At 34.3% G+C, this 20505-nt stretch overlaps 1 protein-coding gene across 1 annotated transcript in view; it reads right to left on the bottom strand.

Annotated features, from left to right (window-relative positions):
- The window catches only part of YTHDC2 (YTH N6-methyladenosine RNA binding protein C2), a 90602-nt gene that overhangs the window by 59856 nt on the left and 10241 nt on the right, over positions 1-20505 (bottom strand). Inside the window, exons 4-10 of the mRNA XM_072597186.1 lie at positions 18311-18510; positions 13764-13930; positions 12992-13094; positions 10521-10677; positions 6105-6212; positions 2479-2627; positions 1186-1321 (exon numbers count right to left, since the gene is read on the bottom strand). Coding sequence (XP_072453287.1) covers positions 1186-1321; positions 2479-2627; positions 6105-6212; positions 10521-10677; positions 12992-13094; positions 13764-13930; positions 18311-18510 — 1020 coding nt within the window. The remainder of the gene's footprint in view (positions 1-1185; positions 1322-2478; positions 2628-6104; positions 6213-10520; positions 10678-12991; positions 13095-13763; positions 13931-18310; positions 18511-20505) is intronic.

Below are 20505 nucleotides of genomic sequence, written 5' to 3'. Positions count from 1 at the left end.
AAATTTTCCTTTTTAGGAAATGGGACCGAATAAGGAAAATAAAAAAGTACAAGCCTTACTTGCTGTCCTGTCCTGAATGGAAGGTACCAAAGACCCAGAATAAACAAGGAGCAGCCTGGTATAGTAAACAAGTGTCATTAGTGTCATATAACCTGAATCCAAATTCCAACATTGCCACACAGAAACTGTGGCTTTAGGGAAATCCCTGAGTCTCAGATCACTGACTTATTGTGCTTTCTACTTCAAACAGAGGCTGGGAGGTTCAAATGATGTAATATATGAAAAGCACTTTATAAACTTCTAAGACAACTATAGGTTATTTTATTTAAATTGTATCAGGAAGCTCTCACAAACTTTCTCTTCACAAATTTTCCCATATAATCTACTAATTAAAGATTCATCTGGTTTTATAAACTTTTTAAAAAATACAAACCTACTCAAGAAAATGATACTAGTTCTCACAATGCAAAAAATTTGGCTGAAATATCTGAGAATGAGTATTTTCATTACACACGCATGCACACGCACACCTCTTGTATATAGGGAGGTAACTGACATATGAGGCACACTACATAAGACAGGGGTTAGGCTTGTGTATGGGATCTAGTACACCAAGATGACAGCATGAGAGCAATTAAGCATCTCATAATGCATGGAAGAAAGGGACCAGGAAGTAGAAGAAAACTAAGATAAATGAGATTTTTACAAATATTACCTACGGCCCCGTACAACCCTGAAAATGCATCCTGATGTTATCACAGATTGCTAGCATTTATCATATTCCACAAACATGATGTGGGGATACCTCCTGACTTGAAATATTGGCAACACCATATATTATGCATATATAGTATACCTCAGTGTTTTATTTTATATCATTTATCAAATTAGTAACTCAGTATACACAAATATTTTCCAATATATTAGTATGAAAAGGTGGTTTCAGAGATATAAAGTAAAGTAAGTACTGAACACAAATTACCTTATGATCACAAGGCAGAGACCATGCCCCATTTGTCTTTGTATACTCCACAGTGCTTTACAGAGTAGGCACTCACATGTTTGAGGAATAAACAACTTTTTGAAAATAAATGAAAAACTTAGGGAATAAATTTCTATGTAACCTAAATTTTCTCTACAAGATAACTGCATGTATTGAGCAATTTATTAAAAGATGCAACCTACCGCTAACATTCTCAGTTAAAATAAGGTGAAACACCTGAGCAAAGGCATCAACATCTTTATGCAGCCATATGTCAGAAAGACAAGCGTCCATTTCTTTTATTAGCCACGGTTCAAGGCAATTCACATCTTTTTCGGTCTAAAAATGCAGAAATGTTCAAATTAATCTAATGTCTGAAGAGATTGTTTTTAAGAATGTGATCATCTATAACCATTAGTTCAAAAAATCTTTAGTATCAGTCAAGTAAAGACAAACACATTACAACTAGGCAGCTGGGTGACACACTGGACAGAGTGCCAGATCTATACGTCAGGAAGACCTGAGTTAGAATCCTACCTCAAACACTAACTAGCTATGTGACAAGTAATTTAATCTCTCTCAGTCCAAGTTTTCTCATCTATAAAAATGAAGACGATAACAATTTCTACTTCATAAAGTTGTGGAGAAGATCCAATGAGATAACACATATAAAGTGCTTAGAAAACTTTAAGGGACTATATATATATTCTAGCAATTAGCATTATAAGTATATTATAGAATAATATAAAACATAAATATAAATAATGTGATGATGACAACAATGACATGTTCTGCATGAACTTCACAACAAGTATTCATGGTAGTTACCTCCAGACATATAAAGAATATATAATTCCAGTCAAGCCCTGTTAAACTTGCAATGACACTATCAAAAATGGCTCTGAAATTCTTTAACACTTCAAATGATCTGAAATTTCATTGGTATGTATACTTCTTCCAACCAGAGAGAGCACACTTCCATGTTTTAGGAAACAGTTTCATGTGTGCTCTGACCAAAAAAAATTCATTGGTTGACAGGGACTAGAGGATAATTATGAATTACGAATGAATTCAGCTTGGCTGGTCTTTAGACAATAGCTGGCAGTGTACCATACTTAAAGCCTTTCCAACTTCTAACACTTGCCAGGTTTGTATTTTTCAGACACAGTCTTTGTGAATACAGGGTCAATGCTACGCCGCCAATGAGGCATCAAAATATACACAAAATGTCAGGGTTTTGAATGTGCTCAAATCATGAACCATACCTCATAGAAATGAGTATCACAGAAACTACAAAAACGTGTAGAATTTTAAATATTTTTCTTCTTCGAAGAGTTGATATAGACACATTTTTTAAAAAGTAAAAAGTCTAGCACCATTTAGCTGATAAATTAATCCTCTAAGTTCATAATGAACAATGATTAGAATACAACTTAATGTTCAGAAAAAAAGAATGAAAACTCTCAAAGTTCCAGTTGAGACAGTGAAAGTCTTACCAGCTGACTGAACACGGCATCCCCACCGTCATCCAATAAATCATACTCCTCAGTGACATTTGGAACGGTTCTTTGCCTCTGAGACTCAGGTTTCACACTGTTCTCTTGAGCAGAGTACCATTCAGTAAGAGTAGTTTGCTGTTTTTCTTCTAAATCATTTATAAGAGAAAGATTATTTGTCAGTACACTGTTTAGTTTGCTTTTCAAAACTCATTTCTTTGAAATTGTGATACATGAATGTAACTGGATATTATTGTGCTATAACAACAAATGAGCTCAGAAAAAACCATTCACAAAAGGATCCAGAGTGAAGTAAACGGAACCAAGAACACACCAAGTACGGTAACCCACTAACTATAACAACATAAACAGAAAAAACAAGAAAATGAAGTTTTACCCTAGATAAAAACTGAGAAGATGAACCTCATATCCTTCCCTGAAGATGTGAGCAAACACTATGCACATTATGTTAGACAAGGTCAACTTGGCTGGCTGACATTTTTAAAATCTGTCACAAGAACTGATGGGTAGGAAGGTACATTTGGAAATGAATATGATATAAAAATGCATCAATTTTTTAAAAGGAAAACTTTAAAAATTTATCCACTTATAAAATTAAATAATATAAATGCAGTGGCATTAAAAGCTATGTCCTAAGATAGTAATACCTCCCTTAAAGTTCTTGTCATTAACTGTATTTAAAATATTAAAATGTACTTATAAAAGGAAAGTGAGAAATGCTGGAAGGATGTGGAAAAATTGGAATACTAATGCACTTTTGGAGGAGTTGTGAACTGGGCCAACAATTGTGGAGAAAAATTTGGAACTAAGTGTAAAGGGCTATAACACTGTGCATATCCTTTAATCCAGCAATACCATTACTATATCTGTATCCCAAAGAGATCAAAAAAAAGAGAAAAAGACCTATGTGACAAAATATTTATACCAGTTCTTTTTGTGCCGGTAGAGAACTGGAAACTGAGGGGATATTTACCAACTAGAAATTGTGGTACATGATTGTGATGTCATATTATTGTGTTATAAGAAATGACAAGCAGGATACTTTCAGAAAAACCTGGGAAATCATATATGAACTGATGTAAAATGAAGTGAGCAGAATCACGAGAATGTTGAACACAGTAATGCAATAATGTAAGGACCATTAACTGTAAAAACCTGGTTGCTCTGATTAAGACAACCATCCAAGACAATTCCAAAGGCCCATGATGAAAAATGCTACCCGCCACCAGAGAGAGAAATAATGAAGTCTGAATGCAGACTGAAGCGTATTTTTAACTTTTTAAAATTTTTCTTATTTTCTTTTGTAACATGGCAAATATGGAAATGTTCTGCATGACTTCACATTTACAATTTATATCACATTGCTTATCTTTTCAAGGGGCAAGGGAGAGGAAGAAAGGAGGAAGAAAATTTGGAACTCAAAAATTTTTAACAAATGTTGAAAAATTTTTACATGTAACTGAGAAATAGTTAATGAAATAAAAAATACTTTAAATGTACTCATAAATTGAAACATTTTCCTGTGAATGATGCTCTCAGATCTGAAACTATTTGCCAATCCAGCCTACTAATAAGGTATCTATAAGCCATGCAACAACCCCAAAAGTAATTTTTCAAAAGTAATACCAAATTCTTTCCTCAATGGATATGTGATGAAAAGATATGAACAAACATTTCTTGAAATACAAATTATAAAAAACTTTTACCAAAAAAAGTGTGCAATGTTGAATTATTAGATACATCCACTAAATTTACAAAGGTACTTAAAAGCAGTAAAATCCAAAGTTGGAAGGGCTGTGGTGAAATAAGTAGACCATTTACATTGGAGGCATAAGATAGAAATATATTTTTAGAAAATATTATGGCAATATACAAAAAGAGCTACAAAACTTCCTATCCTTTAACCCAATGTTACCACAATTAGTAATATAATCCGAGGATGCTATAGAAAGATAAAAAAGAGCGATTTGTAAAAGCATATTCAGAGCAGTTTTATTCATGCTAGTAAAATATTGGAGGTAACCTGGACAGTCAACAATTCAATCAGTAAGTATTTATTAAGCATCTACTACACTAGATGCTAGAAATATAAATACAAAGGTAAGACAGACCTGCCTTCACACAGCTTATATTTAACTTGTTACTGTTACCGCTCAATCATGTCCGACTCTTCATGACCCCATTAGGGGTGTTCTTGACAAAGGCACTGCAGTGGTTTGCCGTTTCCTTCTCTAGCTCATTTTACAGATGGAGAACTGAGGCAAACAAGGTTAAGTGACTTATCTAGGGTCACATAACTAGTACGTGTCTGAGCCCAGATTTTACTTCAGGGAAATGAGACTTCTTGGTTACCAGCCCAGTGCTTTATCCACTGTACTACCTAGCTGCCCCATATTCTATGCCCCATACAATCTATTCATAAATAAATACAGAATGTATACAAAATAAGCACATAGAAATTCAGAGGTGGATTACATACTAAATAAAAAGTACTGTACTACTTTTGTATTGTAATACTTTTGTAATGACTGTAATAGGATGTTCTTGCACAATAAAAAATGACAAATGGGAAAAACACAAAGAAAAGTGGGAGGCCTTATAAAATATGATGCAGAATAAAGAAAATCCACAACATACATATTGACAACAACTACATAAAACAAAATACTATTAGCCATAAAAACACATGAGTTGAGAGGAACCACAGATCAGAAGAGGAGGAATCAAACATAATGTTTACATTATCATTTTGTAAAAGTAAATATACACATTTTATAAATATAAGAGTCTGGCATATAAAAAAGGCTAATAAATTTTGTTGAACTGAAATTGTAAACAGTGGGTTTATGGCTTTATATATATAATCAATCACTTTATTTCATTTAATTTCATTCAATGTATAATGAATGTTTACTTTTAACCAATGGGTACTTTCTAAATGAAAATTTTAAATGAAAATACTTAAAACACTCCAAAAAATTCCTATGGAACATGAATAATGAAGTAAAAGAAATGTCAAATTCTAAAAATTGAAGCTTAGGCAAAATTTTTAAGCCTTATTAGAACTATATCAAAACTGAAGACAAAATGTTTATAAAACCATAGGATTCATAAAGAAAAGAGACTTCAGAAATAATTGAATCCAAATTATTCATTATACTATAACCAAGACTGGAAATATAACATAACCAAGTGGTTATGATATGATTATTTACCAAATAACCAAATGGTTATTTACAGTCCAGGACTGTAAATCTTAACAGGAAAGACAGAATCTGCGGGAGATGATACTGTTCCATTACCTTCCTGATCCCCAGCAAGATCAGTTTCAAGCTACAATAATTAGTTTCAGGCTCACATTTCTTTTCCTGCTAAGTACAGCTAATCTTTCCCATTCCTCATGTCACCCACCAAGTCAACAGCCATACAGGAGGGCATGGTTTTGCCTTATGTCATTAGACATATGGGGGCATGCTTTTGGCTTATGTTATTAGATGACATCAGCATTTATATAACAAATAAAAAGAAAAATATTTCAACTTCACCTTCCTCTGTTATGTTTAGTAAAAAAGCATATTTATATTCTGTGCAAGAAAAAAACTCACCTCGCTGTTTTTCCTTCTTGTATTTTAACATTTCTTTGTTTGTATATCCTGTACTTCTTAAAATGTCTTCCAGAAACATTTCTTTTACTTCAAATGGTCTTCCCTGTACTAAAAAAATCAAAAAATATTTTTTCTATTGAGCAAATCAGAAGCATATTACTTTTTCCCAGAAGACCTTAACATTAAGATATCTTTTTAAAAACTGATTTTTAAAAGAAAAATGGTCTAAAATTGTCTTTATTCTTCATAAAATGTCTTTACTTTAAAAAAATAAATAAGTATTCTTCACTTCAATGCCTCAATGTAGCATACAAGTAATCCTGGGTTGCTGAAGGCTATGTTAGCAGAGCACAAACTCTGGAAAGTCCTAGAAAGACTTTATGGCCCTGGTAACCATTTTCCTTCTGAAGATCAGTCTAGGTAGCTTCCTTAACAGTACACTAGCCATAGGCAATGAATTCTTCGGCCACAATAACCCACTGAAGTGAAGATAGGTGTAAACTATCCTTTATCTTATAAGACTACCTTTCATTTTTGCAGTGATGGCAGCAGAGTAGTTGAACAGGGGTAAAGAGTGTTAACAATCATACAGTTTTAGACATTAAGTTAATTAAGTTAACCTGAGACCACTGTTTACTGAAAAATATAAGCAAATATCTGTGTAGAAAACATAAAAAACCATATTAAAAATACTCCAAATCACTAAATAAGGGGGATACAAATTAAAATGTATGTCAGGCTCCATAATAAAAAATGAACAACTGTTGGAAGGATTGTAGAAAGTCCAAATGCATTCTTTGTGGAGCTGCAAATTGACCCACCAATTATGGAAAGCAATTTGAAATATGGCTATATTTATTTCATGGAATACAAAAGTCTCCAAAGGAGCAAAGTTTAAGTTCACTCAAAGTTCAATGGAAAGACATGTGACTTGTATGAGCATTTTAACAACAAGGCAAACTAGAAGCAATGCAAAACAGTGGTGTCACACAAACAGGGCCCATTACACTACATGTATTTTTATTTTATTAAACACTTCCCAATGACATCTTAATCTGGTTCAGGTTGCACTTGCAAGTGTAGAAGGCTGCTGTAAGGTGATATAAAAGATGCCAAAGAAACGTGTGACTGAAAAGGAGGTGGAAAAATCAAAAGCAGGGAGAACAAGAAACAACACAATAGGCAGCCTAGATGTTCATTGTTATCCACATAAGGTCAACAGATCTAGAGCAAGGCATGCAACACAGTGGGTGGCCCTCTTGTGGATGGATAGGAGTTGGACACATTTTTATGCTACACATCATAGGGATATGGAAGAAGTATAAAAATCAATGACATGACAGATTCTGTAAACTATTATATTTCCCTATTTACTGTACTTCACAGATAACCCTTGATTATTAGTAGTATTATTCAGTCCTAATAGTATATAAACTGATTTTTTTGTAAAATAACCTGGAAAAAAGATATAAGTAGAATGCATGTAAAATTTGCAGGTAACACAAAACTGAGAGGAAATGGCTAAAAATCCAGAAGAAAATGGAAATTGACCAAAATTTAAAATGAACAAAGTAAATAGGAGTATAAGTATAATTTTAAAAAATATTAAGAATAACCAAATCAATTAAAATGCTAAAAACAATGAAAACAGAAAAAGAAATTATACAAGATTTTTTCTTTTATCTATGTTCAGGTACTTATCTGAACATTCAAAGAAATTAAGCAAAAATAACCAATGCTAACAAAATCACAGGATCAAATAAAAGATCTTAAAGTAAAATGTCATACATTAACAAGTGTAAAAAAAAAGACAAATCAGTTACTAGTCAATAGTCAATAAATATTTATTAAGTACCTACTATGTGTCAGGCACTATACCAAGCCTTGAGAATAGAAAGAAAGGCAAATGACAGTCCCTGCCCTCAAGCAGCTCACATTCTAATAGGGGAGGTAACATGAAAACAACTATGTACAAATAAGCTATGTACAGGATAAATTAAAAGATAAATTAAAGGTTTGATAGGAAGAAACACTTCCTAGAAATTAAAACTATTCATCAAGAGGGGATTTTTCTCATTTTTTAACATTCTTATTTAGTTGTTCATCCATTTACTTACATTTTTTCATTTGTTATTTATTTCTCTGCACAATCCATTTCTGAGGCAAGAGATTAAAATGACTAAACTCTCACACAATTAAAATGATTGCTTAAAGTCCTTGAATTGGTTGCATTTTTTTAAATGAAAGTACAGATTATTTAAAATTAAAACTTGAGGTATTAGTAACACAAATGGAAACTATATGGATACAGAAAATATTTCAGTTATGCAGAAACAGGAGACAGAAATAAATCAACATAACACTACAAAATGATTTATTAATGTAAATTGAGCAAAGATCATAGGACCTAGTGCTGGAAGGGATGTCCAACCCCTTCATTTTACAGATGAGGCAGGAAATTGAGGCCTACGAAGATTAGGTAACTTGCCTAGGGTCACAGAGTTGGTATCAAGAGGTAGAATTTGAATCCAGTTCCTGTGATTCCAGAAGCAATGATCTTTCCATTAAACTATGACAAAAATACTACAACTATAAATTTTGAACAAAGCTGGTGAAAATTCTGATTATATTAAAATTCTTAGTGACTTATCAATATAGCTGAAGTAGCAAGGTAGCCTGAGGGAGAACCAAGAGGTAACACATCTCAGGTAAACCAAGCTATAATCACTACCACCACCACCTGGGTCACCAACTCCCTCCAGATTTTTCATACAAACACAACCTATGATTCTGACACCAAAAGCCCAGGGTAAAGCAATGCCCCTAGACCACTGGCCTTGCTTTCAGTTTAATCAGGAAGCCATCAACTAGGGAAACAACGTCCTCCAAAAGGATGATTACACCATCCTTGCCACTACTAACAAATGCAGCTAATAAAACGCTATAAGCAAGCAAGTTAAAGCTAAGAGTCCCAGGAAAAGAATCGCCAGCTCCACTACTGTCATGAAGTGACATCAGTAACTACTAGTGACTAGTCACATACTAGTCATCAGTCAGGAAATTAACCCTTTGGAGATGTGACCTAGCCACTGCTTCAGAAATCTGGGCAGACGGTGCCTCCTCAGCAGCTAGTTACTGAAGGTCTGAAAAAAGAAAACTCTCACTACCAAACTCTCATTTTCAAATAGTTTAACCTAAGAAAAAGTTGTTGTTTTTTTTAATCAGTGCAAATAACATTAAAGAAGATACATTAACATCTGTTTTTCAGATGTACCCTTTAGGATCAGTGGACCTTTCCGTATGACTTACAGCTGAAATTTCCTGTATGCATTGTCTTCCCTCTTTTGAAATGTGAGCTTGGAGGGAGCAGGAACTCTCTTACTTTTCTATCTGTATCCCCCAAATTTAACAGAGTGTGCTGCACAGACTAAGCACTCAATAAATTTTCCTTCCCACTGTTAATACCTTCGTTCTAGCCTTGATTATGCCTTACCTGAATCATTAAAATAGTCTCTTACCTTGTGTTCTTGGTGCCAGTCTCTCCCTACCTCATAATGTACACAACAGAAAAATCAATCTTAAGCACAGATCTGCTCATATCATTTCCATAACTCAAAAAGTAGTTCCCCAAAGCTTTTGCTGAAACTATATCTGACAGAGTCTTCACTATCTGGCCTCAACTCATCTGCCCAGATTCCTCTCTTACTACTTTCCTTCACTCTATACTCCAGAGAAACTGGACTACTGTTTTCTAAATCTGTCCTATGCCTCTCTAGCTTATCTTAAAGAGCTACTACTCTTTACTCCTAAAGAGCCCTTACCATCCCTGCCCCTTCTGGACACACCCTTCAAGCCCCAACTCCAATATCACCTCTTACATGGATATTTCCCTGATCTGATCCAACCCCTTTCCCTCACAGAAGTCATCAGTTTCAGCTGTGAACTTCCCCAGGATTTCTTATGAACATCGAGTTGTGCCTTCTACTGGTTTTTATTCATTTTTGCATCTCCAACACTGCTTTGTAACGATACAAATATGCTGTATTTGCTGAATTAGCGAATGAAAGCAAAAAAAGCAGTTTTCTAAAATGCATTTCAGGGTAAAAGGATTTAAGAAAGTAATGGGCAACATTTGGGTATAGTTCAGAAAGTACTGGTCTGGAACTTAAATATTAGGAAGATAAATTCAATTCCTCTGTCTTCTCCTTACCACGGCATTGGAACCTATTCCTAGTGCATAACTATACTAATTCTACTCAACTTTGTATATGATGTAGATAGGGTTAAGATGATTTTGAGCATGCAAAAAAAAAAAAAGGAAATTTTTTACTTCCAAAATTTCAACAAAGAATATTTAACAATGATATTAATAATACGTTTCCCTGAGATGTTTGACCACATTTCATATTTACTTACTGTATATCACTGGGCAACTTCCAAAATATCTTATAAAGAGATTTACATCCAATGCAGCACTAGAAAGAATCAGTTTCAAAGTTGGATGCTTCTGTAACAAGTCTCTTAACTTTGTGAGTAAAAAATCACTAAATCGATCCCTTTCATGTACTTCATCCTGAATCAAGAAAAAAAAAAAAAAGATAATTGTTAAGACATTACAGGTAACTACGATCTCTTTTGTTGTACTATTTTTTGATAAAAGGTAGACTAAAAACCTTAACAATTCAGACAAACTAGTGAGGATGGTCAATTTGAATCAGTGAAAATCTAATTTGAATATGTGAAAAGAAACAGTTTATTAAGTGAATTCTCTATAAGTATTACTTAACTAACAAATCATTGTAAATCCTTCTTCCTAGAAACAAAAAAGTTAAACTTCAGTCAACTCTTGTCAAATTAATACAAAATCTGAATTTAATGGAGTGAATTAACATAGTTTTACTTTATACCCCAACTCTATTACTTAAAAGACTATCACTCAAAAATAACTCAAAAACACCTTTAAATCTAAACTCCAGATAAAGGACTATGTGAGAGGACATATACTATATGGAAAATACACAGGTTCTGAAGTTAAAGAACCTGGGTTTGAATTCCAGGTCCACAACTATGTAATGCTGGGCAAGTTGTTTGAGAGGACTGAATAACACGATCTCTGAAGATCCTTCCAGGTATAAATTTGTGATCCACTAACTATTAATTATGAAACCGCTATTTTCTGCTAGTTTATCTCATCGTAAATGTGTATGATTCTGGGACACAGTAACAATTTTACTCTGTGAAAAGCCCTAAAAAACTAGTTACTTAATTCTCAGGTAAACCAGTGGTAAAGAGGGAACATTTACTGATTACTTCCTATATGCCACACAAAGGGCTAAGCACTTCATAAATATTATCTCATTTAGGTCCTCACAACCCTTGTTATCCTCATTTTACAGCTGAGGAAACTGAGGCAAACAGAGGTTAAGTGACTTGCCCAGAGTCACAGTCAGTATCTGAGGTTGGATTTGAATTCAGGTTTTCATGACTCCAAGCCCAGCACTCTATCCATTATACCACCAGCTGCCCTTATCAGTTACCAGTTAGGTCAGATGATCTGAATATGGTAATAATGAGGTAAAAGGTTGAATACTTAGATAATTAAGTTAAGAGTTACTCTCTACCATGGCCAAAGATAATACTTCCAAGGTGTCCAGTGAAGGTACAAATGTATCACTCAAACTGAAACAGATCCATACAAAGTTTCCAATTATGTAAACAGCAAATCTTGTGATCTATTCTCATTTCTCATCCTTCTTGACCTGTCTTTACAGCATCTGATATTGCTTTACTTCTGTATATTCTTGTCTCCTCCTGACATTCTCTCCTAGTTCTCTACCCATCTATTCAATCATTTCTCAAACTCCTTTGCTAGCTCTTTATCGACATCAAGTCTTTAAATGGGGTTAAGTGTGGATTCTTAAAAGCAATCACAGAGGCAGCAAGGTATATGTGTGTGTGTGAGGGGACAGCTTATTGACTGCAGGTGGTCAGGACAGAGCACTAGCCCTGGAGTCAAGAGGACCTAAGTTAAAATCTGGCCTCAGATACTTATTAGCTGTGTGACTCTGGGTGAGTCACTTAACTTCCTACTGCCTTAAAAAAAAACAAAGGAAAGAAAAAAGAAAATCACAACTAAACAAAGTGCATGAACCTCTTTGATGGTCATTCCTTAGCATCATTTTCTTACATAAAAAGGACAAGCAAACTATATAAATATTATAATTTTCCTAAGGTGCATTAAATAAGTCTTATAATTTTATTACTCATAACAAAAACAACTAGCATTTATTCAGTGCTTCATGGTTTGCAAAGCACTTTAAAGATATTTCACTGATCCTTACGATGGATCTCTTATTATTTTCATTTTACAGATGAAAAAAATTGAGGCTCAGAGAGGTTAAATAACTTTTCCAAGATCACTCAGATAATAAGTGTCTGTGGCAGAATTTGAACTTAATCTTCTTTTAAATATAGTACAAGAAATAAACTCATTTTTTTAAATATCAAAAATCATCATATATAACAGTGTGCAATAAACAAATATTTCTCTCTTTGAAGGGGTGGGGTCTGAACCTATGCTTTAATCAGTACGGGGATATCCTGGTGTGAAAACATCTTCCACTCACATAGGTAACTCCCTAGGTAACTTGAAACTTGCAGATTTTCCTGAGGCAGTGAGAGTAAAAGAATTCTCCCTTGTCATACAGATAACATGCATCAGATTGGAGATTTGAACATTTGCCTTTCTGATTTCAAAGCTGGCCCTCTATTTACTATGTTGTGCTGCCTCTCTTATCTTTTATATAGTCTGCTCTACACTGGCAAATAAAGTCACAATCACAATTACTGAAATTCGGTTATAATATTGGAAAGAGCAAAATTCTTACCACAATAACATGTGTCACAGTTGACAATGTGCTATCTCCGGCCATCAATGTGCGAAGTAATACTCCATTAGTGCAAAATGTCAGAAGAGTCTTTGGGGAAACTCTAAGGAAGTAAAGTGTTTTGCAAAGTTACAAATCTATTATGATTATATTTTAATTATATATCCCCTACTATTAATAAAATTATCAGATCAGTGGTTTGTATGCTCAATTATCACAGCCTTGTGGAAAATGTCACAGATAATCCATCAACCCCACAAACAAAATATTACCCAAAGTCTCCTTTTGATAACAATGTGACACTTTTCTTTTAAGTAATCAAGCACCCTTCAAAGCTTTTCCTTGGAAAAAATGTCCTCTTCAGTAAAGCTGCTTTCTTAAGCCATCATGAATGCCTCATCTGCAAAGTATATAGAATAGCTAAAACGTCAGCTATTAGATTAAGGCACTAAGCAATGGGAAAGGTGAAGAAGCTCTTATCTGAAACACAAATCCTATGAAATATTTTCTCCCAAATGGGACTGCCAATTTGGAAACGAGAGAAATACTTTCTATTTCCTGTTTTCTAACTCTTTCATTGCCAAATATTCGAAGACAATTATTATTTTAAAGACTCAAATGGTTTTAGTTACCAACTTTGAATCCAAATTTTCAGAAACTCTGAGAAAAATTAATGGTATGAAGTGTTTATATCATTTTGACTAAACCTGGTAAATGCAGTTTTGTCCACACAATAGACTAAAAAAACATATTTTAGGAAAATTTACATCACCTGCTTTCTAATCGTATCTGATAGCCAATTGTCTGGCCAATCTTTTCTCTTCTTTCTGCTGCAACTCTTTCAGCCACAGCAATAGCAGCTAAACGTCTTGGTTGAGTACAAAATATCCGGCAGGGAATTCCATTTTTGAAGCAATCATCTAAAAGGAACTGAGGAATCTGAAACAAAGATTTCAGTCACTATTGAAATTCTTCAAACTCAATCAACAAGACAGGTAGAGCTAATTATTCATGTACTCATTATGAAAATTTGCTGTAATTGTTTAAATCCCAGGGAATAATTACCTATAATCTTGCAAAAAACTCCAGTGATTTATAATAGTGTACTTCAACTGCTTTCTTCCCCACCTTTCCAGGGTTTTATCACATCTTATTTATACCAACAAGATAGAGTTGGAGTTCCCAATTAAAATTTTAAGTACCTTAGCATAATTAGTAAATTAACATGAAAAAGTAAAAAAGCTTAAAATACAAGAATATAAAAGGAAATCTGATAATATCAGTTGTTTAAAGGAAAATGTCAAATAAAGAAAATTGTGTTTGAATCATTTGAATTTGAATCATTATCACTATAGATTATCATGGTGTTCGAAATTTACACATCATATTCTACTAATAATGAATATAATTATAATAGAAATGAAAAAGATTTCAAACGAATTACCTATTCCAAACAACAGTTGATACTGAAACAAAATATTCTAGCACAACAATGAAATCAGGACAATTTCTTAGAGCTGATTGTAAGAGGATTTAACCAGTACTGCTCTTTATAAAAGGGCTTTTCATAAAAAGAAATTTAAGTTCTATCATCTGATTCTCTTTGGGGAAGGGGGAGGAATAGTGATAACAACTGAGAAGGGCTTATGAATGTATAAGAATGTTCCCACTGATTTCTTTTCACTAATGTGTAAAGAGTGAGCAAAAATGATAAGGGGCAATGTGTCATTCTATCTGCTGAGTAAATATAAAATGATATATGCAGAGAAAAGTTCAGGAAATTAAGGAAATGACCATAGAAGAGTCTAGGAAAAGTACAGAAACATTTTCTTAACACAGGTGCAACACAAAGCTAACAAAGGAAAAGTGAAAACACATCAGTGTTCTACTGCCATCACACTGTGCTACCTAATAGGTGAAAACTGTCTTAATGAAACCTTTTTGATATTTCAGTAACTATTATCTAAGACAAATTCTAAGTTACATTTGCCTCATTTACATCTGCCTTCTTTCTCCATCATAGTTTACCAAACCCAGCCTTGGATTATTCCCATCATCCTCTCACTCTTAGTCATGTACTGCTAAATGGACAGGGGGAAGATAAAACCAAGCTGAGTCACTACAAATTATTTAACCCTAACTTGGTCCACACTGTAGCAAGTCAATCTTTTTACTTCTCCTTACTGATTTGCTATCCCATTCCTCACAGAGGCTGTTCTCTTTTCAAATTTCACAAACTTCCCTTTCCTCTACCCTTTCAGCTGACAATCTAATACTAGAAAGAAGAAAGAAGTCATTCCTTAGTGCCTCCCAGCAATACAATGATCCAAGTCTTTTGATTCCAAAAGACTCATGATGGAAAATGCTAACCACATCCAGAGGAAGAACTATGGAGTCTGAATGCAGATCAAAGCTTACTATTTTCACTTTGTTTTTGTTCCTTCTTTCTGGAGGGTTTTTTTTCACTTTTGTTCTAATTCTTCTTTCACAATATGACTAATGTGGAAATAAGTTTAACATGACTGTACATGTATAACCTACATCAGATTGCTTGCTATATTGGGAAGAGGGAAGGAAGGGAGGAAGAAAAATTTGGAACTCAAAATTTTACAAAAATGAATGTTGAAAATTATCTTTACATGTAATTGGAAAAAATAAAACACTAATATTATGAGCTTCCCTCTTTCTCATCCCATCTGGCTTATAAAAAGATTCTTTATAAAGAGCAGATTGCCTCCTATATCACTCACCCTTTCTTCAATCTCTCTTATCTACTGAATCTTTCCTTGCTGAACACAAACACAGATATCCTTGAAAAACAATTTGTACTAAATAACAACTTGTATTTCCCATCAAAAGAAAAAAAAGCCTGTGTTCATTGACTCCACTCTCTCTCCTTATCCCTGAGGAATCTTGCTTCCCACCTCATCCCTCAAATGAAAGTACTCTCTCCAAAGTTATCCCTCTCCTTGACTTTTCTGCTACATTTAATCCTGTAAAGTTCCATGCCTTAAACCCAAATCACTGGCTCTGTTTGTCCAATAATAGGTCTCGGGCCAAGCCACAGGGTCATTGTTTGGGCCTGACTGCTCAGAGTGAATGTGAATAGGGGGTGTGTGTGTGTGTGTGTGTGTGTGTGTGTGTGTGTGTGTGTGTGTGTGTGTGTGTGTGTGTGTGTGTGTGTGTGTGTGTGTGTGTGTGTGTGTGTGTGTGTGTGTGTGTGTGTGTGTGTGTGTGTGTACATACACATACATATATGTATATACATTATATATGTATATAAATGTGTATATATGTATACATACACAAATACATACATACACACATAAACACACACATTTTGGGGGGGGAGGTGGGACACACTAGGTAAAAGAGGTCATTCTTTGCCTCATTTCTTACTTAGCCATAATCACTGAATGTGTGTTGCCTCAGTCAAACTGAAACCTGGAAAGACCTTGGCTTCAAAAGGCCATGGCCTCCCACTGCATCTGGGGTCATTTCCAGTCATCCTGACCTATATCTTGCCACTGGACTCAGATGGCTCTGGAGGAGAAAGTGAGGCTGGTAAACCCTTGCACAGCTCTGCCTCACTTAAATTCAACTCACAAGTCATGGTATCACCTTCCTGATGTCACAGTCTTCTTTGAGAATGAAGGACAAACAATAACATATGATATGGTTAATCACTCTTTGTAGACATTGTTTTCTTTCCATTTTTATGATCATTCTTTTCTGGTTCTCCTGCCTGTCTGCCCACTGTTCAATCTCTTTTGCTGCCTTTTTACCCATGTCCCACTCTCTGAGGGTGTTCCCCATGACCTCGTCCTGGGTCCTCTTCTCTCTTTATACTCTTCTGATGATCTTATCAACCCCCATGGCCTTAATCACCATGTCCATCTCTATAAATCCAACCTTAGCCTCCTTTTCCCTGAGCTTCAGTCTCATATTACCAATTATCTATTGTATACTTCAAATTTCAAAAAAAATTTTCCATAGACAATCTCAAACTCAACATGTTCAAAATAATTATCTTTAATCATTATCTCATTACCTCTTCCATATCTCTTATTTCTGTCCAGAGAATCACCATCCTTCTAATCTCCCAAGTTCACAACCTTGAAATTATCCTCAATTCCTCATTCTCCCTCATCCCATATATTCAATCATTTGCCAACTCTCACCATTTCTAGCTCCACAACATCTCACGTTCATTCTTTTCACTCTATCCACAAAGGCCATCAATTTAATCCAGGGTGGGCTTTCATTATCTCTCACCTGGGATGACCCTACTGGCTAATTATGGCCTTCTTGTCTCAAGGCTCTCCCAACTCCAAATTCATCCTCTACTAGCTACCAACATCATTTTCCCTAAGCATATGTTTGACCCTGCCCCTCTACTACTTGACAAACTCCTGTGACTACCTACTGTTTCTTGGATCAAATATATATTCCTCTGTTTTGCTTTTAAAGCTTTTCACAACTTGGCCCTTACCTACCTTTCCAACCTCATTATATATTATCCCCTTTCCCACATTCTGTTCTAGCCAAACTAGCCTTCTTCCTATTTCTCACCTATGACATTCAATCTTTCATCTGTATCTTTACATAGACCATCTCTATGCCTGGAATACTCTCTCCTCACATTCATGTAATATAATCCCTTACTTCTTTCAAGATTCAATTCAAGTATTACCTTTTACATGAAGTCTTTCCTGATCTCCCTAGTAATACTTCCCCTTGTATTTATTTTGTAACTAATTATACAGATATATCCCCTATTGACCTCAAACTCCTTGAGGATAGGAAGTATATCTTTTTTGTTTTTCTATCCCTATCATCCAGTGGCACACTGGAAGCACCTAATAAATGCTAGTTGATTAAGTGATATAGTGTTATTGTGAGGGTTTAGTGAACTAACTACAAGGTTTCATTTACTCTCTGATCACTCCTGTCCTATTAAAGCTCTCTCCTACATCAAAATTCACTGAACTTTATTCTCTGATATTTCCCCTTAACTATTTACCCAGGATGTGGCATTGTCACTGCGAAATGTAAGGCCTTGTAGAAATGTTAAGTTCTCTCACCGTATTTCTAAAAACAAGCACAATGTCTTGCATATAATAAACACTTAATAAATAGTTGTTAAATTTAATTTTCTTTTACAACTAAAATTTTCTTACGGATTCCTAAAAAGTACTACCTAGTCAGATGCAAATTTTGTCTCAATCATATTTAGATTCCTGTCATGGATAAAATTAGCCTTTAAACTACAAAATACAATCACATACTTTTCTTCAGCTGAATTAAAGACAAACAAACCTGTGTGGTCTTTCCTGACCCAGTTTCTCCAACAATCAAAACAACCTTATTATCTTTAATTATTTTGACAATTTCTTCTTGTTTTTCAAACACTGGTAAAGATTGTCTAAAAGAGTCAAATTCCGATTCTCCCCTTTTCACTGGAATTTGAGGTATACCGTTGTTCAGCCGTCCACTTGTCTTACTCATTTCTCGGTTTTCTTTAAAAAAAATGGAAAACACAATAAGACAGATATTAACAAACAATAGTGAATAAAAAAATAGTCTAATATATGTACATTTTAATTTTCTCTTCCACTGATAAAGACAGATATTCAGGTAGCTAACAAGAGCATAAAAAAAAGGAAAAAACAGCACAAAAGATGAAACACGTAACAAAAAAAGAAAATGAAACAATGTCTATAAATTTCTGTTATTTACCAAATATAACCCCCAACCTTAGTATGTGTACGCTGGGTTTAAAAAGCCATGTCCTCTTTGTCCTTGCTTTCAAGAACCTTTATTATATTTGATTCATATTTTTAAGTGCTAAGATTTATTCTTGTCCTATAACAAATAAGCACATTATGACAGTAGAATTTTTTCATCTAGAGGAAAAGACCTTACAATTTTCCTACTTCAGCATGAATGTGGAAATAACCCGAATAAGTAGAAATAACTAATAAGATAACAAAAAACAAACCTCAAATGAATGAAGCAAAATTAGACCAATATACATGACTATAGCAATGTTAAAAAAAAAAAAAACAAAATGAAAAGGAAACAACTCTGATCAAAGACAAAGGCCAACAAGTTATCAAGAATACCTATTTCCTGTCAAAAAGTGTTAAATTACAAAAGTCAACATAACTGTTGTTATGTCATGTTGAAAGTAACAAACACTAACAAATGAAACCACTGTATTAGGTACTTTCATTTAACTGTTTTGCAGGGACCATATTTTGTGAATATTAGACAATCTTACTGTGTCAAACAAAATAAATCAAGAAAAAAAATTTTTAAAGTACATCACAAAGCTACTTCAGTTAGGAAAGAAAGTGCTCACCACCAAAGTCTTGGCATTGTAAAATGGATTCAACTTCAGAAATTAAAAGGTTTTTAATCAATGAAAATGACAGTATTTCTATGTATACTGCATCCTTCAATTAGAATATGAGCTGCAGAAGATCATGAACTAACTTATTTTTCTATTTGTATCCACAGTGATTTGCACATAACATGAACTTAATAAATGCTATTTTCATTTCCATATCAAAATTGGGTTTATGCTGAACAATGAAAACCAATTTGACTGATACAGCTCTAGAGACTGGGCATTAACCTTCTTCAATCTCTTATTAGAATGGTCTCATTTAAGTTAAGCTCCCTACATCACTGCCCCTCATTCATCACTCCCTATTATGCAATTTAGAAAATATTCTCACTTTACTGGTCCTATAACAGGGCAATCTCACATTGGACTCATGTTTGTTGTCTAAAACTCTGTATAAATTTGAGCTCTAAGGGGCACTGGGATTTCAACTGGAGTGCAAAAGTCATTTCACATCCAATAATCTTCCCTCTGTGCGCTGCTCTCTATGCTGGGAGCTGGAGGTGATGGCACTACGGTCCCAAGGTTGCTCGTTGTTGGCTCCTATTCTCCTGTCTATGAGCAGGAGCGATACAGTTCTGTCACCTATCCCCCTGTATGGTTGTTACTCTTCATTTCAACTCTTTTACCAGAGTTTAACACATTTAAAATTACAGATGTTCCAAAATCTAAAGAATGATATTATTAAGAACAGAACACTTATTCTAAACTACTACTCCAATATGCAAGGATTTGTGACTTCACACATGTGGGTACTAATACTGATCACAGTCCTACAAGAATTGGTGTTTGATAGCTGCTATGGCTGGAAAATGCATCAGCCTGTATCAACCCTGGAGATGAGCCACCTCTCAGGCTCTATGAGGATCTGTCAAATTTTGTGATCTATTGGGAGAACTTTCAAGAACCTAGGTATATCTCTGCACCCTGATGAGGCACTAAAATAGGACTTCAGTGGAGTTATTTATATAAAATATAAATTTCAGTGTTAGAACCACAAAAGTTTATTAATTAAAAAAAGTATGATACTCCAAAAAGTTAACAAATTTACCAAAACATCTTTTTAACTAGGTATTTTAAAACAGACATCAAATTCACAGTCCAC

Source organism: Notamacropus eugenii, chromosome 3 (assembly GCF_028372415.1).
Source record: "Notamacropus eugenii isolate mMacEug1 chromosome 3, mMacEug1.pri_v2, whole genome shotgun sequence".
Taxonomy (NCBI): Eukaryota; Metazoa; Chordata; class Mammalia; order Diprotodontia; family Macropodidae; genus Notamacropus; species Notamacropus eugenii.
This window is presented reverse-complemented; position numbering and strand designations above follow the sequence as displayed.